Source organism: Zootermopsis nevadensis, unplaced genomic scaffold, assembly GCF_977971745.1.
Source record: "Zootermopsis nevadensis isolate Lab colony 2312 unplaced genomic scaffold, Znev_1.0 Znev_ptg000020l, whole genome shotgun sequence".
NCBI lineage: Eukaryota > Metazoa > Arthropoda > Insecta > Blattodea > Termopsidae > Zootermopsis > Zootermopsis nevadensis.
In genome coordinates, this window is record NW_028259152.1 from 84039 (window position 1) to 110213 (window position 26175).

The 26175-nt window shown below is 36.7% G+C and overlaps 1 protein-coding gene across 2 annotated transcripts in view; it reads right to left on the reverse strand.

The window, feature by feature from the left end:
• Positions 1-26175, reverse strand: part of amon (prohormone processing protease amontillado) — an 89571-nt gene that overhangs the window by 13953 nt on the left and 49443 nt on the right. Inside the window, exons 1-5 of one of the 2 annotated variants that reach the window (XM_087351648.1) lie at positions 15748-15856; positions 14937-15183; positions 14005-14042; positions 10057-10133; positions 1163-1251 (exon numbers count right to left, since the gene is read on the reverse strand). In XM_087351648.1, coding sequence (XP_087207774.1) covers positions 1163-1251; positions 10057-10133; positions 14005-14042; positions 14937-15099 — 367 coding nt within the window. In that variant the 5' untranslated portion in view covers positions 15100-15183; positions 15748-15856. Of the gene's footprint in view, positions 1-1162; positions 1252-10056; positions 10134-14004; positions 14043-14936; positions 15184-15747; positions 15857-26175 lie in introns of those variants that run through there. The other variant, XM_022064555.2, reaches the window with a different exon arrangement.

Sequence of the window (26175 nt, forward strand, 5' to 3'; positions counted from 1 at the left end):
TATTCAGCGTCTTTCGAAGCCTCATATCCAGTTTCGGATTACATGTCATACCAAGGTTCATTTACGATATGTCTGGCATCTTTTTACGCCTTCGCGACGCTTTGCGCCTGTTTTCCGGCATCATGCCCTGTACCATTCCGAGTATTTTCTTGGCAGGGTTTTGATTTCTGGGTCGTGGGACGCTCGGCGTCTTATTCCGGCGCCGTGTTGGAACGCATTCATGCTATAGCCTACTTAAGATTTGTTGTCTAATGTTGCCGTCGGAATAATTGGCATCTCGACGCTGTTCGTCGGTTTGCCAACGACGTGCCATGCAGCTTCCATTGTATATTCATGTCTTGATTTGGTGTTCTGAGTCGGCGTCGCGACGCTCTGCGTCGGCTTGTCAGTGTCGTGTCTTGCTTTTCTTATGTGAATCTTTACAACAGGCGTCGAGGTGCTCGGCGTAGATTTCTCAGCGTCTTCCCTTGTGCCTTCGCTAACATTATGTACGCTATATGTAGAATCCTGTCGGCGTCTCGATGCTCGATGTTGGGCTATGAGTATCCTATCGTATGGCGTCTCGACGTTGTTCTTCGCTATTCTCAGTGTCTTGGTGACGTGCTTATTATCCTAGGTAAAGAAATCGTCTTCACTGGAAATCAATCCCAGGTTAATTTTTCGGTTTTCTATCCTCTGTTGTGCAATTATTTCGTAGAAACAACCGACTTTAGTCTAAGAGACGTTCTTCCACCGTATTTAGTTTCTTAGCAACCTGAAACACGCCTTCAGCGGGAATCAAACTCAAGGAACTTTTTCCAGGGACTGAAATATATAGGCTTATATCCTACAGGGTATAATTTAAGAGTATTATATCAAATCTAAAAGTTCGTGACTATGATGAGTTATTTGAATAAAAATTTCCTTGGATATTTTACATCTTCAAGTAAAATAATAAAATAGAAAACGACGTTTCGGAGATGGGGCTCTATCACCGTCTTCAGGTACCATCTCCGGAACGTCGTTTTCTATTTTATTATTTTACTAGACGATGGAAAATATCCAAGGAAATTTTTATTGAAGAGTATTAAGCTCAGATATGAGTCATTTCGGGGGATTAAGTTTGTTTTGTGTTTAATGGATGTACCACAGACTTAATGACGGGTCATGAAGGTAGCATCACCTGCTATCTTGGAGTCGTAAGCGACGCCAACGCCACACACGCCGTTGTCCCTGGCAGCAGCCACCTCTCCTGCACACCTCGTACCGTGACTGCAAACAGAACAGAAGCATTGCGAATCAGTAATGCGCTTTCGAGGGATTCATCTATAATTCCTTTCAACGCACGACATTGAACTGTCAAAGGCAACGCGAATCCATTTTACACAATACGGTATTTTCGTATAATACCCTCTGAAATATGTTTACTGTTAACTCTGCAAAATGGAGATAAGTACAAGTCATTTCATGGATAGGAACGCGATTACATTAAACACCATCGCAAGACCTCTAATTAAACAGGCTAACGCAGCAAAGAACAAGTTAGAAAATGTATGAATAGTGTCACAATTCGGGATATTTTGAATTTTGTAAATTTAGTCCGTACAACAAAGAAAACACAGCTCCTCTAGAGCAGTGGTATTCAACCTGGAGTATGCGTACCCCCGGGGGTACGCGAAGACATTTTACGGGGTACGTGAAATTTAGAAAAAAATTATGATAAACACCGAATAATCAGTAATGTAATTTATTTAATTTATTTAATTTATTTTAGATGTAGATTATATACTATGTATAACTTGAATTATACACCAACTTTGGGGGTATAAAGTTGAAGAGAAATTATATCTGGGGGTACGCAATCAAAAAAGTTTGAATACCACTGCTCTAGAGGACAACAGTCAAAAACCTAAAATCCCACAACACTTCCCCATTACAAAATCCAACTCATTATATCTGTTTAAGGGAATAATCGTTGTTTAGTCTGAATCACATGAAACCCATAAATACACACTGGAGGAAAAGTAAAGTTAATGAATCGTGAACAAGGTAGCACATATATTTACCGTTAGTTTCAAACAAATACTCCCATCTCTGTTACTTTACGTCTCTAAACTCAAAAATATTCATAAATTTGTTTTCATGATCCGCAGAGGTGTTCATCTCTCAGTATACTTCATGGCAATAATCTGGCACTCTTGATATGTGGATCGCATATACAGCATGTCCACCCATAAATCATTCAGAGTTTAAACTTATTTCTAACATTATTCATATGGCTTTTACTATGACAGAACAAATATTCAAGAACAGACAAAAATCGAAGTATATAATTTTTAAGCTGTAACGCATCAAACATTCATTCATAGAATCTACGACCTCGTTTTTTCTTAAATTGCAAATTTATGGTCTAATCTGTAATTTGATTCCAATTACTGAGCCGATAACATGACGACACACTCTTCAGTTCACCATTTCACAAGGATTCAGACCCCTAGCTACTACTTTATTCCCTGATCCAGGCAGTTTAATTTGCATCTAAGGTCGTTCAAAGGCTGGCGGAGTAGCTGATGTACCTTAAATAAGCGAAGGATGAGACTGAAACATGTTTTATTTTTTGTCGAATAAATTCTTGCAGTATAACGTGATATTATTTTACATTTTCAGTAATACTCGTTTTTAAATTTTTAAATTCGTTGTAGATATATTAACCCCTTAAATCACATTATTAACGAAATGTAGCTTTAGTTGTAACAATAAATAACTGCAATTTGTAAATAAAAAATAAACATTATTCGTAATAAAAAACTTTTAATTACCTTACCTAAAATAACCTAAACAACCTAACATTTACCTTAGGTAATCTAGCTAAGCCTAACCTAACCTAACCTAACCCATCCTAACTTAACCTAACCTAACCTAACCTAACTTAACCTAACCTAGCCCAACCTAAGACAATTCAACGCAATTTAATCCAATTTAACTCATTATTGTTGTTATTACGCTGTATTTTTGCGATCCAAATGGCCAGCCATTAAGATAATTTGGAAAAAATAGTACAGTAGAAGTTCCGTTTCCTTTCTTTACCGCAGTGCGGAAACCGTTTGGGCTGTTACAGCTGTTCTTTCCGGTACTCAATATTACTAGTCCCAAACAAACATAAACTAATCCAATGAAGTTCGGCATAAACTATCCAGGACTAGTCCTACACCACTCTAAGACTTATCTAGAATTTCTCGAGGACTTCTCCAAGACATCCCCACGACCACCCGATGAAATTCTCCAGGACCATCGCAAAAGAACATAATCCTTGCAGCCGGGTGATATCCCCGTTCTGCTTCGCACTCCTCCCTCGCCTCAGTTCACTCGATTAGTGGATAATGGCAACGTAAGGGGCAATATTAAAATAATGTTATATATGAAATGAAGTGTTACAAATTATGTAAACACAAAAAATAAATTTTTAAATTTTTGAAAAATTGTTAGGTGTGTTGCAGATCTTATGGATGGACCACCACGGCCATTACCTTCGTATTTTATGAGAAATTAATATCTACAGGGGATAAAAGACAAAGATTTGGTAGGAAGATGTATAATAAACATAACAATACTCCGTTAAATGACGCTAAAACGGAACCTGTAGGGGGTAGTTTATGTCGTACTACACATTTTGTATTCTATAGCCTGCATTTAACCTACCCTACGACTGGAATCACAATGTGTTCCCATGGCTGATGGATTTATATTATGATTCTGTACAAAGACAATTGAATTTAATAACTCCACGAGAACTAATTATACGTGTTGTACCACTCGAAACATGAAAAGGAATATACTATCGTACACAGTCATATTACAATCAAATTAGCAACGTAAGAAGAATCATATTTAATATAATTGCACTCAGTAAAGTCCCTTTAATGTCATGGTTCGCTGGAAGAATTCTAAACAAATTACCGTACTAAAATTTGTTTGAGTTTATAGAGCTAAAAGAGAAAAATAGATCCCCCAAATGGAAAAACACTTCAGGCAATTACAATGGATTTTATATTTAATTTTTGAAACTTCTAGAATGTCACTTCATAGCGTTTGTTCGTCTCCGTAAAATCGCTTTTCTTTCCATCGGGAAATAAAAACCGAATCCGATTCCCAGAGACTGCTTTTATATTATTTCCCGTTAATTTCCACAATCCAGTTCTTGGAAAAAAAAGGAGCCTGCGTGAAACTCAAACGTAAATAGATTCTCTCTTGTCCGGGTGTAATAAGTTGTGCTGAAAGTCGACAGTGAAGAGGAAATTTGCAACGTAGTTCTGATTTGCACCACAAGAACGCCGAAGCATAATGTGACAAATTGCTACAGATTGAATCTAAATTAAATTTTATTACAGTATCGAATCCACATTTCTTAGAAAAAAATATTGAAGTAGTTATTTAAAATGTCCAAAAAATTATCAAATTTGTGGAATGCAGTATACACATTTTCTATAAAAATAAAATACATTCGGCCTGAAACATTCAAGGCCATACCCGGATAAATATGGCTGTCTTCTGAGTTGAAGATCCGTGTAGACTGGTAGAAGGTTACCGACGTTTCAGAGGTGCTTGCTGCTTCCATCATCAGGGCGTCTACCTCTGAAGCGTCGGTAAACATGGTGCTACTAGTCTGTCAAGGAATTAGAAACTTCCATGTACTGGGATGAAATTTTAACAGCGATGTTTTAAAAGTCACGAATGAAACTGAAACACGCTAGAACATTGTTTTCCTTAAGAAATAGGAAAAATAGTAAGGTCATTGTAGGCTTAAGTAAGAATGTACCTAACATTTAAATTACTTTGGAGTGGAATACTTTGAAATAAGACCTACGCTCTAGTAGGAAACGGTTGGATATATTTCCGATACTTGATACCAGTGACGCCTCCATCAGGATTAGAACTTAGTGGTTTTGAGCAAAACGCTGCCAAATAATGATCGTTCATGATCGTAAACGAGGGAGGCAGAGTACGCGTACACGCGTCAAGCTTTAACCGTGTTAGCACGGCTAACACTGAAAAGGACTTCTTCTGCCTTAGTTTAGCGGTTTAGTAGCACTCTGCACACTATAATAAAGCAGAACCAATCTAATAAAATGAATCGATTGGCAGATCGAGGAAAACCAGGGGTTGTTAGCTGCCTAGTTGAGGCTTGCGCGGTTAATGAACACGTTTCGCCTCGGGTATAAATATATAATTAAATCTATGTGGCTTACGTCAACCAGTTGAATCGTTAAATGAAGGCAACACCCCTGCGTTTTCACGACTGAAGTAAAATGTTAACGAAAAACTATTTTAATTTTAGAACAATGAAGCGTTATTACAGGCAAAAATAACATAGCAGAGACTTCGATTATATAAATCTGTCATCAGAATACACAACTCAAAAAGATCACATGCGGTCGATCAATGAATAAACGGGAAATATGGATCATTTGTTATTCAAACACAATGTTTCCGGATCATTGCTGTACAAATATTTTGGCATTTCCATTGTGCACGTGGACTATCATGGTCGCAATCACTCACTCTGGTGGCAACGAAATGAACTGGCATAATAGAAATAAAACCTAAACAGCAGATAGATTGACAGAACAATACGTTGAACACAATCCATGACTAATATCCCGAATATTCCACATAGACATATGGGCCTTTGATCCACTGTCTTTCTATGAATTGTGTTGAGAACGCATTTCACCCACAAATGCTGTCACTGGACAGAACAGAATCACAATTTACGAGACATCTCCCTTTTATACCTGCGTATCCTCCTTTAGGAATCAAAACCTACTCGCCGAGCTGAACTAAAGGTTTTTCCTTAGTAATATCATACTGAATAAGAGTTCTGTTTATGGTATTATTTTTCTAACATGATTTATTCTAGAACAATTAAAGTGGCCGTATTTCCAGACGTGTTTTGTGAGTGCGTCATTCATGAAAAGAACAAAGCATTTCGATGTGTAAACAGCAGTATCATCACGCCAGTAACGCCAAATACTGTGTGGTTCAGAGAAAATCAACTTTGCTAAAATAGTTTTCCCAAATATTTCACTCCCCATTTTTAGACCATAACTTCACTGATGATACGCATTGATTTATCTGAATTTTTTCAGGGCACGTTAAAAGCCAGAATACTCGCCTTGTTTGATTTAATTTCTACAAAGTTAGTTCCCAAATATGGATCGCCTTAAACTCATGAAATTAGAAATTTAAAGGTAAATATTTTGTTAGTAATATGGTCATTTAAATTTGTATTGTCCAGTGGAAATACTGGAATCCTGTCACCCAAAAGTCCGTGGTTTGACCCTACGAAGAGGCAGCTATCGAATGAACGATCATTTCCACGTCAAAACAACTTTGAGGAAAAACGTCTGATAATTTAATCCAACTTACAAAATTTATAACGAAATATTTATGAGGCGTATGGGATCATACTCTCTCTCACTAATAGGTTATTAATCAATCCAGATATTAATGAAATTTTATACGCTAATAATGTCACGGGAAGCTATATTTTTATTTTTTACGTTGTTGTCGTCTCAATTGTGACCCCATGTAGTCTCGTTAGTGGTTATTACAATAAAATTAATGAGTTTGGTGTCAAACAACATGTGATGCGAGTTTTTTATCTGTTGTGATAAGCCGTATATAAAAATCTGAGTAGTAAACAAGATGGCGTGTGTTCGATACGCAATTCTACCCAGCGAGTACGTGAGTAAACAGAATACGCGTGTGTGAGGAATTGAAAACTCCCCTCCTCCAAGACAACCTTTAAGACTCGATGGCGACCACAAAATTGCATGATCCGAGTGCTATTTAATCTGGTGGATTTGTTCGATCGATCGCCTCGTATGACCCAGTGAATGCTGAAACTATTAATGCCTGAAACGCGCAACATTTCTAAGGCCACTTTGTCCCACCTCTTCAGAGCACATGAATGAAAATATAAGATATATTATTTTAAGCATTGGGCAATATCACTTACAGTTCATGTGGGTTTTAATTTTTTAAAGAAAATTTTCATGGTACGTTCGTCTGTTTAATCGATATCTTTAACAAAGATGACGTGTCTTCTACGATGCTTCACCGTGTAGTCTGGCGAATTTGACAGAAGTATCAAACTATCGCCATGATGATTGAAGTACTAAACACCTTTGAAACGTCGGCGAATTCCCATAAGACTTCACGGCGCAATAACCCACGAGAGAGTTACATTCGAGCTCGCCGTGAGAACCTGAAATCTTACCGATGACCTGAATGATTAGCAAATGGATGATATGACCACCACAGACCTACTGTCTGGGTGTCCCTGTGATTGACTTCTTAAGAGGATTTATGAAGGGCTACGTCTTCAGGGATAACCCGCAAATGGTTGAACTGAAAGCAGAAATATCACAACTGCAGTTGTATTACAAAATAAATAGTGGTTGCAGTTATGGAAAACTTCAGCGTTGTCTGTATGTAGATAGTATCGGTATCATACATTGAATAATTATTTTTAAATTAATCCCCTGTGTTTTATTAGTATTGTGATAACAATTCTGTTTTGTCTTTTAGGTGGTAGAAAAAGTTTCGTAGGACGTAAGAAGATCAGTAGAAATTTCCACTCGACTACGCTCATAATTCGCTTCATACATCGTGACAACGACGACACAAAATTTCCATGGCCAGTTTCGACACCGTGACTCGTCAGTGTCAGCTAAAGTGTTAATGGAGTAATTCTATTATGGAACACCGTGTACATCGATTCGAGGGAGAGAAATGTGTCGCGCTGTTCCGGTATTGAGTCTTCGCACACAGGGCAAACTCAATAATGCATGATTCCACAGTGCACCAAATTTCACAGATTCCCTATCCTTCCCCCAACTTCTCACTCAGCTGCCATCCTGTTAGACGAGCGTGTTCGTGGAAGCTGATGGCAGCGAACTAATTTGTGAGAACACATTCTACTGTCATGACCATCATCAAATCCCCACAGAATAATATTCTAATACAATAAATGGCATTTACGAATTTAGTCCGTACCGCGAAGAAAACACCACACTTTACCGTTACAAAGATCAACTGGTTAACGCTGTTTAAGAAAATAACCCCTATTTCCAGAGAGAATCATACGAAACATATTAATTACAAAATGAATAATTATTTATTGCTAAAGCAATTGTATAATATAGTTACAATTAGGCTTGAGAGGATTAAAATAATTTTGTTGCATGCTGTACTATACATGTTGCTTTGAAATTTTGATGACGTTTGAATCCTGACAAAAGTCTGTAACATCATTACCTGATGGTGAATTGTAAGATTTACGGTGATCAAAGTTTATGTTTTTTTTCAGAATGACATAATGACCACAGGAAACAAGGTTGGTAGCTTCTGAATAATAAGTCAGTATTCTCCCGAAACGTCGCTTATACATAGTCTTGTTCTTGTTTTTTCGTGCACATAACAACGCTTTCTGCAACTTAAATTATAGCAATATCATGTTAGCAGGATTTGAGGTCCTCACGGTGGCGATGATGATGCCCTGATGATGGAGGCAGCATGTACCTCTAAAACGTGTTAAATTCTACCAGAATACACGGTACTACAACCCACGAGACAGCTATCGTCGTAATCGTGGCTTAATATTAGGTATTACAGCGACACCTGTATGGAGGAAATCGGTCAGAAGAGCCGGAAGTGCCAACTATTCTGCCGAAACGTCCAATCGTGTATTTAAAATATAGGTTTGTGCCAGACAGTGGACAATGTACGACATAAAATTCATGTAACATGTAAATAATTGTTACGGACTATTATAGAATGAAAATATACTAATAATATTCAAGTTGTCATCACATAAAATTCGGTCATCCTTATATTTACAGACTTTATTAGATTACACATCGCATTTAACTGCAGGTTAAGTTTTAGCATCAACACGACTCCAAAAACAATGCAGAGAATAAAAGACAATGAAGGGGGTTAATACACGCTTAGGGATGGCATTAAAAAGCTATATTTCATTTACGTACGGGGGATGTCTGTTTGCTATGTACATGGATTGTCTCTCAGTGTAAATAGAACAAAGTCCCACACAAACGACAAATCCTGTTTTTTATATAAGGGCAAATATTGTCTTGATTTTATCTTCGTAACATTTTGTAAAATTTCCCAAAAGGCACGTTAGTTTCTTAAGTGTCTTTTCAACTGAAATACTGAAGCCTGGACCACGCTTTCGATGACACATAGTAATAGTTACTGATGTGCTAGTCAACTTCTAGAAATCATTTAATTTTTTTAAAAATAATTGAAACACATACCGTATGCTTTTTTTCAGGTAAATACAAAGAAATGTTTCCCTTAAAGTGAATTAAATACGCAAATATTAATAGTATTTTGCTTATTTAAGAACCGTTCATCTGCTCGTGAAACTATTCTGATGAGGTGTATGCACTTTACAATCATTTAGAACTTTTAACTGATTCTTAACATAGGCCAAATTATAATCAAAATGGCTCGATAAAATTAGATATGTCCAAGTTCTCTTGACGACAAATAAAAAGATGGCTGTCTTCCTAAATGTTTCCATAATCACCCCCGTTATTGAGGTAGAAAGTCCCCCTCAAACATCGATCAATGCCTACTGGACTATGCATTCTAGAGACCGCCATCTTCATAATTTATGGAGATGTTATAAATGTGAGGAGTCGTCTTAGTTGCTATTACTAGCGAACATAACGACGGAAATTAATAAGTAGTTTTCTAGACGAATATAAAAAAACATATTACACGCTAAGGTAGAACAATTAACATAACAGATCATTAGACGAGTGTTTGTTTCTTATCACAACAGGGAAACACAGCACAACACCAAAACGAGAAACAAAGCAACGCAAAACAACACCGAAATGCGCAGATTTAGGACTGCAAACAGTACGGAGCAAAGGCCACAGGTAAAATTAAAGTAGCCATAATATTAGTTCGTAACAGATAAAAGACAATTTGTGTGTTAGGACGCTCAATTAAGCGACTTAGTAACGAACGAAATACTTTACGTACCTGTTAAACCAATCGTCAGTGTAGCGTGGGTAAGGGTACGGATCATTACTGCTGAAGTCGTAACTCGCTCTGGCGTTCTTGAATAAAAACAAAAAAATATTATTATTATTATTATTATTATATAATCTTATAAATGCAGAAGAAGAAGTCATTCAAATGTACTACTTTATAATACTAGTGAAAATTGACAATTAACTACTTAAGCAACTCCATGGAAGATATTTTGATTTCCTATAAAACATGAAAGGTTCGTTACCGAATAGTATCCTCCCTTACAATTAAAATTTGAAAGTCACTTCTAATTTATATCTCCTGCGCGCTACATGCCCCGCCAATCGCATTCTCCTCGATTTGATCATCCTGATATTAATGCCTTGTATTAAGTGATAGTATGGGCGGAAGATACAGTTTCCATTAAATTATAAATGACTGAATTTAATTTATCCCTCAATCGCTGATGTGAAACAAAGTGAGTGTGTGATTACTGCAGTGAATTGTCTTCGCAGATACATCGAGGGAGTATGTATGACTCCACTCCCCTTACATTCGCGTTGAGTGGCAGGCAGAGTTACAAACAGAGATTAATTGACATCAGCTGATATTTGACCCAGTCGCATGTAGAAACAAGGATAAAATTTGGCAATTATTACGTCACATTAACTGCGTTTGTTTGTTTGTTTTAGACGAATATTTTTAAGCTTTGATTAAACTACTAATAAAATCTATTTATACGCTTCAATGCCTCCCCCTTTTAAAGCTGAAAAAATTATTTTACAAGCAATTAATTAGAATTTCCGCAATTTGTCCTATTCAAAGCTATACAGTCAACACAGAAATGAAGTGAACCAAGATTAATAAGCTTGTGTATTATGTTGTAGGCGAGAGAGCTACAATATGAAGCCAGTTTTCATAAAAACTGTGGAACATTCATACAGAGTTCATAGTTATCTGTATTTTGACGCCGTGTACGTGGGAATCAACGCCTCGTAAGAATGTACCGCCTTTATCTTTAGAGCTGAAGTCACTTAAACAGGTTGGTTCACGTGTTTCAGAATATATCATAAGAACTTCGTTAGTCGAATTATTTTGAGTAAAATATGCTATTAACATAAATCGAATTAAGAAAGTTTAGAGCCATGTCAGTTTGAAATTAAGACAAAGTATAAAAATAAGGAATTGGATTAAATATTTTATCATAATTTCAATGAGAAACACATGGATGACATTTAAAAATGACTATAAGCCCGATCAAACTTCAATGAGATTTGTGGGATTATACTAAATATCAATAATTCAATTGTTTATATAGCACATGTGGGAATCATGTCTGGCCAGCAAAATTCTCAAATTTGAAAGGAAATTTTACCTACATTTACTGTAAACACATATATGATAGTTACATAAATTGGTTAAGTCATAAACAGATATGACATCTCTATTATGTGTTCACATAATTTACTTCGTAACTAAAAATATAAAGATCATAAATTGAATATCAATACTAACATCACTTTCAAAATCAGGATTTAAATCCGTGCTCTCTGGGGATCTTGGCCTACATTAATTAGCAACATTTAAATGCCTGGTTTTTTTCCCTTGCGTGATTAAAATTCATGCCTCAGACTGCATGAATTTACAGCACATTACATACACTAAACTCTTATCCGTTTCGCTTTAAACATGGAAAGTCGATTTCATTTGTTCGCTCGTATTTTGCTGAAATCTCTGGTTGTTCGATTGCTGGCTAACTCTCGCAACATGGCAGATGCGATACTGCTAATGAAACGTGGCATATATAACAAACAAAACCCTCAGACGAAGTTCTGCTCAAAATTAACTTGCTTTCATACTAAGTTGCAGAGTTTATGCTCTTAGTAATGAGGTTAAATGCTATGTACCAAGAATAAGTTCAGCACTATTAGAAAATAAAGGAATAATTGTTTTGAAATTCTCTTCAATTAAAGTAAGATTTCACAGTTTGGCAGGCAGACATCAGCGCCTTCACGGTAACCAGCCACTGGCCTTTGTGGGTGTATATCCTACTAGTGAAGTCTTGTTTATCTAATATAGCCCCTTGTTTGTTTATATTTGAGACACAAAACAATTTTTGGAGCATTTCTGTAATTATTTTCCATTAAGCCCTGATGATGTTTATGGAGCATTCTATATTACTAAAATAAATCTTTCATTACACGGTAATATAATTTCATGTAACCCGGAGAGGTTCACAGTTTGCATAATTAAAGTCTATATGTAAATTATTTTAATCTTAGACGCATCCTCTCGTTTCCAAAGGTGCACTGAACTGTAATGAAGCCCAGATTCAACGTTTATGTTTATCGCCTAAAATTTAGCGAGTCTGGAGTTAGAATTTCTGTTCAAGAACATATGTATGGGTTGAATTTGCTTAACGACGTATTGCACTCTCACACAACCCCGTTTCTGTGAACACAGCTAACTTAAAAAAAAATTTAATATCTCAGCAGTTTTGTTCTGGATAGCGTGAGGAGCCTAGTTATTTCCGTAAAAAAAAAGAATATGGAGAAAATCCTCGAAATGATAAAATACAACCACGCTTTTGTGCACTAAGGTGTTGTTTCTTGTACAGCACGTTCAAAAAGCCACGATCCAATAACAGTTTTTTTTTATTTTCGTATGTATCCTGACACCAACGTTGAATAACACAAAGTTTGTAGCTGAACCCTCACCTCGAGATTGCGTGGAGATTTTATTTACATGTACCATAACTCTCCTACAGTGTGGCGCTTTGACACAGAGATAAATCATACTACAGTCTTATTTTCAACGCTATGAACATAGTTAAATTTAGACTTGCGTGTTTTAATGTTTTACGCTCTTGAAATTGATTTTACCATAACGATTACTAGCCTCAAGTCAGAAAATGAATAAAACCACTCTTTCTAAAACCCACAAATATATCCACACTGAAATGTACACTATATATGTTTGGTTTTATTAGTGTACTTCAAACATTAAAAATACAACAACAACAAACAAAAACATTATAAGCTAAATAAAATTGGTTTCAAATACAACCAACTTTAATGCGCGCACAAACATAGATCATCGTACACAAATTTGTAAAATTGGAGTGTGGGTACTGTGGCCGTAATGGGGTTTCAAATAAACGCAGTTAATTAAGTTTGTATACGTATACAAACATGTCAGCTTTGTGGGAAACAGGTTCTGGTTTTTGAGAAGTATAATTAATATTTACTTATTACAAACGATCGCATTTCTTTTAAGCCCTTACATCAATCAATGTTCGGTGGACAGCAGAGTTACTACAAATGAAATCTCTATGTACGGGATATTTATAAAAAATGATAACACATTAAACTAATTAACACCGTTGTTTTATCCTAAACTAAGAAAAACTATTAAAGGTGTTTGAGACAAAGATGATGCACTAACACAGCTAACACAGATTATAATAAACATAATTATTCCTCTTGACTGGCTTGGAATTAGAACCTTCAAAGTTTTGAGATCTACGGCAATATTAGTTCTGTAGTTATAGGCCTAAAATTAATGTATTTTTAAAGCATGTTCTCTGCTCAAGGTCAAACATAAGCCTACTTTAATTAAATTTAAGTTAACTCCATGTAGAATAGCTTCTGAGAAACTAGCAGTCGCTCAGATAATTAAGAAACTCTCCGGGTTATATCGAACCTGAATGTTAATTATTGTGTAATTTCCAGGACTTCTCTAGTGTACATTAAGTGTCTCTCTTAATGAGTAACAACCTCGAAGTTGATTCTATACCAAATATGGTGAATGGGTATGAGGCAAATGTTCATTCAACAGAACGAGATGCTATGTTGAAGCAGGAATCTATTCAATAGCCAGGGACTTCGCGGTCTCACGGACTACAAAAAAAAGACTTCTGTCGAAATATACTATGAATGACAAAATATCGGGACTTACATAGTTGTACTTCAGATCAGAATGCATGTAGTCCACACCTGGAACAAAATGAACAATAGTTTTAGGATGTAAATAAGAGAGAATTATTGTATTGATTACGACATACATTCCTAAAACTCATTTTAATTTTGGCCGTAGCATATGCAAGTAATATTATACAGGGAATAGATATATACTATCAGTTACCGACTTTTTAAATTCATGTCAAATGAGGAACGAAAATGTTTGGTTTAAAACGCTTCGGTCGAGTAGAAGAAACACTGCCATTATGAGGTAATTCATTAATAATTCGTCTAAAAGCAGTAGTGCAATGCATTGAAGTAATTCAAATCTATTCGCTTCAGACAAGATGAATATTTAGTGGTTCGTCTTAAATATTAACTCTGAACGTATTGCACAAGGTCAGAAACCATAATTTCAACTCACGTATTAAAGTAAAGTAAAGTTTGTCCCACTATACGCCATGTAGGCGTTTGGGGTGAGAGAAGGTATAGCTCCTCTCTTCCTTGACCTCGGCACTAGATGGGGGTGAGTGGTCAGCATCACGCCCCGGCCGGCTTTACCCCCGGGAAAGGATCCCGGTACCCATTGTAGAGGAGGCTGGGTGGGCCCCAGAGCCGGTCTGGACGCAGAGGCTAGAGGAAAAATCCTCTGCCCCCGTCGGGGATCGAACCCCGGTCGTCCAGCCCGTAGCTAGTCACTATACTGACTGAGCTATCCCGGCTCATCAACTCACGTATTACAAAATTATAATTTAAAATATTGACGTCCAATAGCTCAGACTGCTAGATGCTTGTTTCTCGCTTCAGGGACCTGGTTTAGGGCTTTCCTCAGAATAAAAAGGGATTTAATAATTTACAGTAACGTGTTTACAACTTGGATTTCAAAAAAAAAAAAAAAAAAAATATCTGCAATGAACAACTGCCACTCACCGTCATCCATGATTGCAGTTGTGACGTTTTTCCCAGTAACTCCCTGAGCCCAGGCTGCTTCTACGTTGAGGTCCAGTTTCGCCTTGCCACCGTTCTGTCCGGTGTTCTTCAGGTACCATTGGAAGGGGAAGTAGGGGTCGGTTGGGTCATGTTGCGGCCTCATGTGATGCACCAGGTTTTCAACCCGCAGAGGTTTGTAGCCTCGTTTTACCCTCTTAAAGCCAGTTTGTTGTACGGCTAGTTGCACCTGCAGCCATAACAAGTGCAAGTCAAACCTTTGAAGACAAATGCGAAATCTTGGGCGTCTCATGATTCAAAATATTAGTAAATCCACACAGCTAAAACTTCCTTCGGAAAGAGAACTATTTCTTTGATTCTCTGCAACATAATTTCTTTTGCACTATTGTTTCAAGAGATTGTAAAAGACGTACCAAAAATTGTATTGCAGAGAAATTAAGAAATAAAAGCTTGTAAGACTTGAGGTTCTCATCGCCCTGATGACGGAGGCAGTATGACCTCTGAAACGTTGGTTAACATCGACCAGACTACACAGCGCAACAACCCAGAAGACGGAAATCTTCAAATAAAAGCTTTTCTAAATATTATTTAAAGATCCAATTCGTACCACAAAGAAAACACTTAACTTCTCCATTACAAAGATCAACTATTTAACGCTGTTTAAATGAATAATCGCCTTTTATTCCGAGAATCGTACGATAGAAACAAACATGAAAATTTCTAAAATAATATTTAACTCCGTGACGTAGATTCTTCGTGAAAAACTGCAATAAGTTAGTTAATAAATTCCCACCTTTTACTCTACAATTTCTTCCTTCAACTTCCTTTCCAATTAACTCGTCATTAGACTCCGTTTGACGCTATATAACCATATATAATAAAAACAAAGTTAAATAAACAATCGAATTATATAATAAGCAAGTGTTGGCTGGTTATCATTTGCTGTTGAGGGATTTTGGTCGTTATGCGATACTATTTCTGAATGTTTATGTTATAAACGTTGTCATGGTAACACTGTTAAATGATGTTTGGCCTTATGGGATAATATGTACAACTATGTGTGTTTACTATAGATTTTCTTGTCATTCTTGATGGACAATGTATTAGCAAATAAATAAAATAAACGCCTACAAAATATGAGTCAGTCATCCCTAATACTGAACTCAAATAGTCTGTAACTAGTTTTCATATCTGAAGAAACTATTAATTCTACATAAATTACAGCGAAGAAGATATTAATTATTACATATTATATTAAAATATAGGTCGAAATATTCTCCTGTGTTAAAAGAACGTAATGAAAACTACATGCCGGTCCATAATTATTTTTCAAGACAAAGTTAATCTGCTCTGTCTGTCCATATAATGACGTTGCGGCTTTCAGCCCCAGATCACCAGCTTACAACGCTAATTACCAGTAGCACAGGAAACTAGATATGCCGACTTCCAACTTCAAAGCTTCTGGTTCAAGCCAGACAGACGCGTCTGGCCGCCGATTCTGCATATAACAAGTACGCTTGTTACTAACAACACACACATACGCTTCCAAATTGGTGTGCGTCTTGTATTTAAATTAAGGCAACTTACTTCGAATGAAAATGTAAACGGAGATGGTATTAAATGTAACTTTCTATTATCGTGATCCAGCATAACTTTCTTCTCAAATATCACCGAGAACATTGTTTCGTGGTGGGGCATCTAAAATTACACAAGAAATCCCAAAACAAGTTAAACCTCATACCTCATACTCATCTATAAATATTCCACATTCACCAAGCATCGTCATATATATATATATATATATTTTTTTTTTAGTGTTCTGTTGTGACGACAGGTCCATATGAACAGGATCCTTCCATCCTTTTCTCGGACTGGGACCTGTTCATATACGTTCTTGACAGATGATCCAGAAGTGGTTTGCCATTGCCTTCTTCTGTGTGTGAATGGAGTAATTGTTGGGATGCCACGGAGAAACCGCGGAAGCCCCCGGAGGAAAACTCCGTGTTGCCTAGACCACGGCCTTGCCCAACACAAGTTATAAATTCGGGCACCGCCGGGAATCGAACCCGAGACCCCCAGGATTACAAGGCCAGCGTTCTAACCGCTAGACCACCTCATCTTATTATTATTTAGTGTTCTGTCTGACGACAGGTCCATATGAACAGGATCCTTCCATCCTTTTCTCGGACTGGGACCTGTTCATATACGTTCTTGGCAGATTATCCAGAAGTGGTTTGCCATTGCCTTCTTCTGTGTGTGAATGGAGAAACCGGGTAAGCCCCCGGAGGAAAACTCCGTGTTGCCTAGACCACGGCCTTGCCCAACACAAGTTATAAATTCGGGCACCGCCGGGAATCGAACCCGAGACCCCAGGATTACAAGGCCAGCGTTCTAACCGCTAGACCACCGTGGCTATTCATGTATAATGCGTGACATAAAATCTGCGTAGGAGAATCAGTGAACATTCAGGTAACTTCGGAAGAAACGAGATAAGGTGAGAGATAAGAGAAGGGTGTAGGAGTTGCGATAGGCACTATTTTTTTAACGGGCAGGGAGACATAAATTTTTTTTGTGGCTACGAAGGACCCCAGGCAGTGCTCAATCGTCCTTCTGGTAGTGATAGGTCCAGTAAAGGTAAGTGATCAGGGTGGGATAAAATATAAAGTAGCAAGGAAACGAAGCAGGGTCTTATCCAAGCCTCAGCCCTTACCTCAAAGAAAACACTACTCTTTACCGTTACAAAGATCATATTTTGTATTCTGTTTTTTTTAGAAAATAGTCACTGTAAGAATCACACGAAATCCATAAAGACAAAATGAATACTTATTGGCTGTTCAAGCAGATTGAAAACGTAGTTGCCATTTGGCTTTACAGGGCTAATACAAAAATATCCGCTGACAGATGTACAAAAAAGTATTCAGAACTTTCAACCTCCGAGTTAGACTTGTTTAAATTAGCAGTGCGTAAAGATATGCATATTTACTGGTAGTGAGATGATAATATTAAAATTAATCTCAAGGAAATAGGAGTTATGGAGTGAACTTTACTCACCTGACTAAAATCTTTCTATATTTGAATATTTATGTTTTCGTAGAGGATACAGAGTGATAAAATATTTTTAACTTAACGGTCCCAAACATTTACAAATGTAATTCGATATTCATTTGTGTATTATCGTTTCCAAACATCTGAACTTTGTTACGGGTTCAAAGGATCATGTGACATTAATAATTAATTAATTAAAGTAATTCGCCAATTGCTGGGGCAGATACATTATAGCCTGGTGCAGTTTAGATTTAAAACGGCGTTTACTAATTAGATGTCGATCTCTTAATACATCAGACTTAACAAGATATCGGATTGAGCTGTCAAACTATTACCGAAATTGAATTCGCTGTAAATTAACTTCGATTACTGTAGTTGAAAGTTCAGTCAGCCTCAGGATAAAGCAGATAACATACTGTTAGTTCACTGTGTGTATCTGGGTTGCACAGCATGTAATTACAATGACGACTCTAATTATACAAATTACCATATGCTTTTGAAGAAGACGGAGGCAGATGTTGCCAGCACAAACCTGACATGACCAAGTGGCACAGAGCTCAGTTTGTCTTTTGGAAAAGACGCAGATCTCGAGATAAATATTCTAATGAGTCGATGCTAGTTTCCAGGGTTACCGTTGTTGTTGTTGTACAGACATGTGGACTTGTATGCAGGTAATCAACATCTTGGAGGAACATACTGCCTCCACATTCAGGGTTGAAGCCACACTTTAATCCTGAAGATGGAAACAGTATTTTCCTCCTAGCAACCCAGAAAACCAACACTGAAATCTTCACCGCCGTCAGTAACCAAAATTTCATGTCTATGTAAGGTTTTAGTGTTCTCAAGTTATTCAATAGAATTTAGTTATAACATTTCACTGAGCGTAACGTAGCATAAGGTAGTAAAGTCCGAGATATGAAAAATTTAAATGTGACGTCAGAAAATGCCGTATTTGTACGTATATCCGCAAAATTTAAGTGATACATAATTTTTAAAACCGAAAAGGAGAATTTGGAGAAGGGAAACAGCATTTTGCTTTCACGACACTTTTGTAAATTACAAAATTGAGTAAGAAATTTAAAAAAAATCCGGATTCGCTGCTGAAATTCCAAATTCATATTCTTGAAAGATATTCCACTGACAATCATGATTTATTAATCCAAAACAGTACTAGTCATCTGCAAAATATTCTGTAATTAAAACAAATACAATTTCTAGCGAGTAGGCAAATTGCTACAATCTTGCTCCAAGATTTGGTAACCTTAAGTTGGGGGCATCATTTCAGAAGAATTTCGAAATAAAAACTTTTTACCCTAATCTACAACTTTAAACAACATACAAATTTACTATCCGAATAAAAACATGAAACTTTCAATTCATTTGCCGCAATGAACAAAAGTAGAAAGGGAATTAGACTAGAAAGTTATCTCGCCTCTGTCCGTGCCTTTATGTGACATAAACTTTATGTGTGTGTTCCACGTTAATGTTCTCAGAGCGAAAGAAATTTCTGACTTCCCTGTTTAAATTTTCATCTCACATTTGGAAGATGATAACACAACAAATAAAACTCCGCCAATCAAATAATTTAGTACAAACACGTGGACAGTAATGAAACATAATATACGATATGAAACAGGGGATTTCCTACTGAACAGGGGCTTATTTTTACTAGTCATTTTTTCTTTCAAAACTTCTTTAAAGAAGCTTGTTGTAAATTCGTAGTGAATCCCTAAACAACATTAGAACTTGCTTTCTTTCCATCCGTCAGTGCTCGCGATTACATGCTTTTTGCATTTGAGCATTCGATCCATCACTCTACCTAAAATTAGGTCAACACAAGTCAGATTTCTCTGTTACCTTCATTTAAGAGTTCGTGTATGTCTTGACGTAAGTGTCAGATTCAGATTTGTACAATATATGTGCACGAGTTATTTTTACGTACATGAATATCACGACAATTTGAACATTTTTAACAAACATGGCGGCAGTGCGAAATTTGAGTCGAGAAAAATACTGCCATGGATTCTTAAAAGTCATGTCGTTTTATCCAGTACTGAACGACGTATTGCGTTTTAAGATTCCGAAGTATTATAAATCACATTCTAGCGCATTCATCTGTTATTTCTCAACATAAAATCGAACCGAGGATTGCAGACTGACCAATAAAACTGTCACAGTTATAAAATACGAGACATAATTTTTCGAAACAAATTATGTGACAATATATTATTTTATTATTTCTTATGTACAGGATTAAACTACGGCTAAATATTTAACTGCGTACGCGAACAACATGTACAAATTATAAATTTCCACAATGAATTATGAACAAATGTCGCAGCCAAGAATGTAGTACTCCTGCTTTATATTTGGGAACAATCTATTCACGGAGACTGCTTACCCTAATAGATTTTCCGCATTTTTTCTCAGGCCCTCCGAAAAATGACAGGATACCTTAAGTATGTCCATAAGCATTGTCTCCTTTTATAATATTTCGAATTTATTATTTAATAGTCGTATCATTTAACGCTATACAATCTGAACTACTCACAGCATCGTTAAATAAACAAAAAATTGGACTTAATACCGTGTATTTTTAATTTCTTTTTAGTTTATACCCAATTAAGTGAAATAGTAGCACCTAACTGTTTAGAGGGTTAAGGTTCTCTAAGCTTCTACAGCACTGTACCACAACTCTCCCATTTTATGACCAAATTAAGACTTCGTGGTAGAGGGATTTATTTTTGAGCAGTAAATAGACTGAAGAGTGACAGGGGGGGGGGGCAATTACGTCACTCTGGGGGTGGGTTTGCATGAGGACGTAATCCGTGAAACCAAACAATTTGACACATTTCCCATCCCTGGTCAGGGAAACAACGGGGAAAAGCTTACAGTGCACATTTCGCATTAGATTTTATTGATTTCTCTCATGGAACAGCACTCAGTTGCACAAATTGTGCTGTCAAGCATTAGTTTATAGCCTTTCCATGCAATAAATAGGATGACAAGCGCCTTCCTCACAGCAAAAAGGGAACAACAGCAAAATACGTGGATAAAAGTTGTATTAATAACACGGTATTCGATATTTGTATTTTTAACGGAGGATATATAAATGTTACGCAACAGTTGGAAATAAATTACACGTTAAGGAAGAATATGGCTGTCATCTGGGAAGTTTACGGACGTTTCAGAGGTTCTTGCTGCCTCCACCATCAAGGAGATGAGGTCCGATGATGGAGGCAACACATTACACGGGGCTACAACCCAGAACCACGGTGGTCTAGCGGTCAGAACACTAGCCTTGTAAGCCTGGGGTCCCGGGTTCAATTTCCGGTGGTGCTCAAATTTATAACTTGTGTTGGGCAAGGCCGTGGTCTAGGCATCACGGAGTTTTCCTCCGGGGGCTTCCCCGGTTTCACCGTGGCATCCCAACAATTACTCCACTCACACACAGAAGAAGGCAATGGCAAACCACTTCTGATCATCTCTGCCAAGAATGTATATATGTATGAGCAAGTCCCTGACAACCTGAAGAGGTTGGAAGGATCCTGTTCATGATATATGGACCTGTCGTCAGACAGAACACTACAAATAAAAAAAAATAAAAAACAACCCAGAAGCCAACCAACCTCATACTAGCCTCCATGAGAGCGTAGAATCTAAATTACGTACGATTTACCATTCATGAAAATAATTTTTACATTAATTATAGGATTTAAAGGCAAGAAATAGTATGCAGAACACCATTTAACGTTTTAATTGACAAAGGGATATACAAACAGACACGTGACCTCGCGGAATAAAATAGCTTTTCTACGTAATTTCCTTGATTTAAGTTAAAGAAAAAAATTTACGTCCAAATTGATTCAGATTTCCTGCAAAAATGACTATTAAAGCAAGTCAGGATATGAACTCACAGCGTAATAGTTTTGGCGCTTTAGTCACAATCTGATCTCTGACCTTTGCAAATGGCGCCAGTGACGTCAGAGCTCTCTGGATGGCTGGGGATCTCCATGTAACCATGGTAACCAAGTGTAACCATGGTAACAAAGGTAACCATGGTAACCAGTGTAGCCTTTGGATTCCCCACTCAGTTGCTATGATGCGCGCGCAGAAAGAAACATGCAGGTCTTCATGTGAAGTGCCTCTAAGTCAGCGAACATAAATATCTAACATAAATTTAGTAGTTTACTAACTTAATGTTGTCCTGATGGTTTGAACTTCAGAAAGGCGAAACGTACAAGTGGTGAAATTTTGGGTTCTCACGGCGGCGAGTAGGATGGCGAGTGTCTTCTGGGATGTCGTGACGTGCACGTGAAGTATATTGACGTTTCAGTGATGCTTTCGCCCTTATGATGGAGGCAGTAAAACCCCCTAAAATGTCGGTAACTTTCTACCAGACTACACGGCTACTACTATTCTACTCCACTACACTGTAGCATCATTTTTAAATGATAAACAATGTATTTCTCAGATACTCATGATTTTCTCGACGGAGTTGACAGGAATCACTTCTACACGAGTTGTGTTGGATGTTACTCTCGTTACCATAGAAACGCTATAGCCTCTGCGTCAATCCTTTCCACCTCACCCAATCAATTTCGTTAGTTTATGCGTGACCATGGTTCGTATCACTCTCTATAAGCTCTCCCTGCTGCCATCTAGGGCAATATCGTCTATATCAGCCGTAGCTATAGTCCGACATGACGCATCTGACAAGAAACCTCGTAATGAAATATCAGCCCTTTGAAGCTGAAGCAAATCTGTGCAGTAATAATATTAAAATGAATCATAAAAATATAGGGCGTAAGGTTGTCAATTGGCTGAAAACACGGTTCAATGGCGGACAGGTATGAAATTTTTAATGAATCTCTGAGTAACATTAAAGGCAGAAAATTTATTTAACAGTATAATATTTTCTAGAAATTTTCTGTTCCATGGAAGTTGTACACAGCTAAATCTAAAATACTGTCTAAAACACATTCTAATTCATTAATCTCATCTTTATAGCTCATCAGGCCTGATAATAAAACAAAATGACACTAAATATTACATCTGAACCTGACATGTGGATCTGGATCTCAGTTCAGTGTCCTTTAAATGACACCTCCCACACAGCAACAGAACTTCCGCCATGTTGTTTCATATAATCAGGATATACAAGCAAATGAATAAGAGGTAATAAAGACAGGAAATGTTTTTGATTGCGCATCAGACCGTAAACATCGCTCATTTCCTCTCACTTAAGAAACAACAGAAGGCAGACTCGAGTACTTTCTGCCATCTTATTGTCGCGACTTTTTCTTTAAAAAAAACTGAAGTGAGGCTTAGGATAAACTCTAGCATCAACTCCTACTGTATAACTTTCACAACAAAATAACAGGAACTTGTAAAACAAATACTATAATACAATGAATTTAGGTATATTTTTTGTTCAACGGTGAGCAATAAATGTAAAAATTAATCATTTCTTGGAAGTTTTCAGGAATATTAAATACGAACAGAATCGTGAGACACAGTAAGACACTTAAAAATTCTGCTTAAAGGAAACAGTATTGTCCAATTTCTTTTAATAAAACTTGAATGGAAAGTTTCACTACATTTTTGAAACGGTTTCTTGACGTATATATATTTATATATATTACTGAGTTGCATTTTCTATAGGGCAGTGTTTATCAGCTGGGGGCCAGAGAAATCTTCGTGTTCCATATAGGAAAAATTCGTAAGTAGCTGTCGGTTTGCCAAGAAGGAATAATATTATTAATTTGAAAAACAAGGGACGAATACTCTAAAATGCCGCAGAGAACATTTCTTACTATCTGTGCTCAGTTAGTTATGCAGTCTGTTTTGTTCCCATAAATTATAAGGAGTAATAATAGAGAACAAGTAGCAGACTGTCAGGTTAGAACATGTCTGGCCTTCCTCTTGAAATAGTGCTGAGTTAAATTCTCACATAAACGGGCGATATAAAAGTCTCTTAAAAGCCGAGTAACGAGCAGGTTCCATTTCTAGAGAATGTTGTAAGTGACTCAGCTGCTGAGCTAAGTTGTTCGTAAGTTGTCTTTATGACCAGAGACCCATGACATTAAAAACAGGCTCCGAGACGACGGAAAACGTATAACCACCCCTTCCAATCGACCGCCCCAACTCAGTAACACTGTTAATTATAAGTTTCATTACGATAACGCATTTATACCAAACATGTTAACAGCTACGTAAGGATCATCAATGCAGCAGCCAGAAAAAAAGTCATCATTTTCATGGTCTAAACGGGGAGAAGGTGGAAAAACCGTTTACTTGTATTAGCGCTGAATCATATACAGATCACTCTCGTTATGAGCGCTTTCGTTATCCGCGGTTTAATTTCGGTCAAACCTGTGTCGAAACTTCACCAGGAACATCAGAGAATGTGATGAAGATAATTAATTACCTTAGCATCAAAGAATTCTGACGTCAGTCCAACATAAAAATGTTTTCTGTTTTACACGTTTTCAATACTCGCGGGGATTCACAGGAACTCAACATCCGTGTATAACGAGACATGGTAATTGATAGTCTAATTTATTTATATTATATATGGTTTACTTAACAAATCTGTAAGTAAGTTAGAGTACACAGCATCCGATAATGTAATTAAAGAAGTACTCCAGACAGCGTGGTCTATAAATAAATTACCCCCGCCCACAATTTATGTTAAACGTCTCCCGATCTGTCAAATCACAACAGCAAAGATCATCAGGTCCAGTAACAAATAAAGACAGAATGGTAATAGAACGATTATATTGGTTTTATAATGTTTCCTTAGTAAAGAATATAAATTATTAATCTCCTCAATATGCATTTTCGTCCATTCTTTTATCACTTCATTCTTCTTAAGTCCAAATATTCATCTCAGTACTGTGTTTCAGTGAGGACCCTACGTACAATTAAGTGAATCCAATGACCAATTCACAATTCTGCGGAGCTGAAATGGTAATTTAGTTTTCATTAAACATGGCACGTCTGTGTGCAAATATGACGTCATATATTCCTGGAATCATGTAATTGTTTGTTAGTCTATAAATTACATCATTGAAGATTAACTGAATACAGGTTGCAATGTAATTAGAGGGCAAACAATACAAATTTTATATTTATCATGCACAATTTAATTCCATTTGCAATATTTTGTTACTAAATGAAAATGATATTACAAAAAAAAAAAATTCAAATATATAAGTATAAATAACAGATAGGCAAATGTGTGTCATATGAAGATGCTTTAATTTAATGATGGAAGCCTTAGCCTGCTTGTATATAAAAGTATTTTAAATATATAAAACATATTTCATTCTGAGTGAACACTATTTGCTTTTAAACAAGAATCTAATGTTCTGCCCAGTTTGATAACATGCGACCGTCGATTCGAAATTGTGGTATATATACAGGGTGAGTCAGAAGTATGTTTACAAATTTCGTGTGCGTGTTCGAGGATCAAAAATAAGAAAAAATGTTCCTATGAACATGGGGTCGCAAATGTTAATTTTCGAAATAATAGCCATGGATGTACGTAGGTGTGTATGTATGTATGTGTATGTAATTATTTCGCAATTTTACTACACATTCTTGAAGAGAGTACTCGGCTGCAGACATTTGTAAGGCAACATCGGAGTCACAAATCTGTCTCAATTGTCTCATCCATCAGAAATGTTTAATAATACTTTTCTGACTTCATATTTCTGAAATTTGCATCCCATGATTAAACCTCATTCTCAGAGTCCCAACGTCGGAAATAATATACATGTATATCACTGCATCAAAGCCACTTCTGATTGGAAGAAAGCTAATTTTAAACTTGTGTTATTAGTTTTTAATTCTATTTCTTGTTTGCAAACCGAGAAGCTTGTATCATAAAAAAGTAAATAGACACTTTTAAATCAAATTCTAGAATTTTCCGTAATATAATTTATCGGCGTTCATACTGGAACCGATACAAGACTTATTTTTATCAACACGGTCCTGGGACTGGGATACGCCATGTAACATAAAGTTTAATCAGAAGACCAAATAAGATGAACGTAATCTCATCATCTCTGAGAAATTACGCGGCAGAAACATAATAACGTAGTTTCCCAGAAATGTCCTGTGGAACCGGGAGAAACTTAGAAAGCCAATATAGACGGCCATCTGGCCAAGC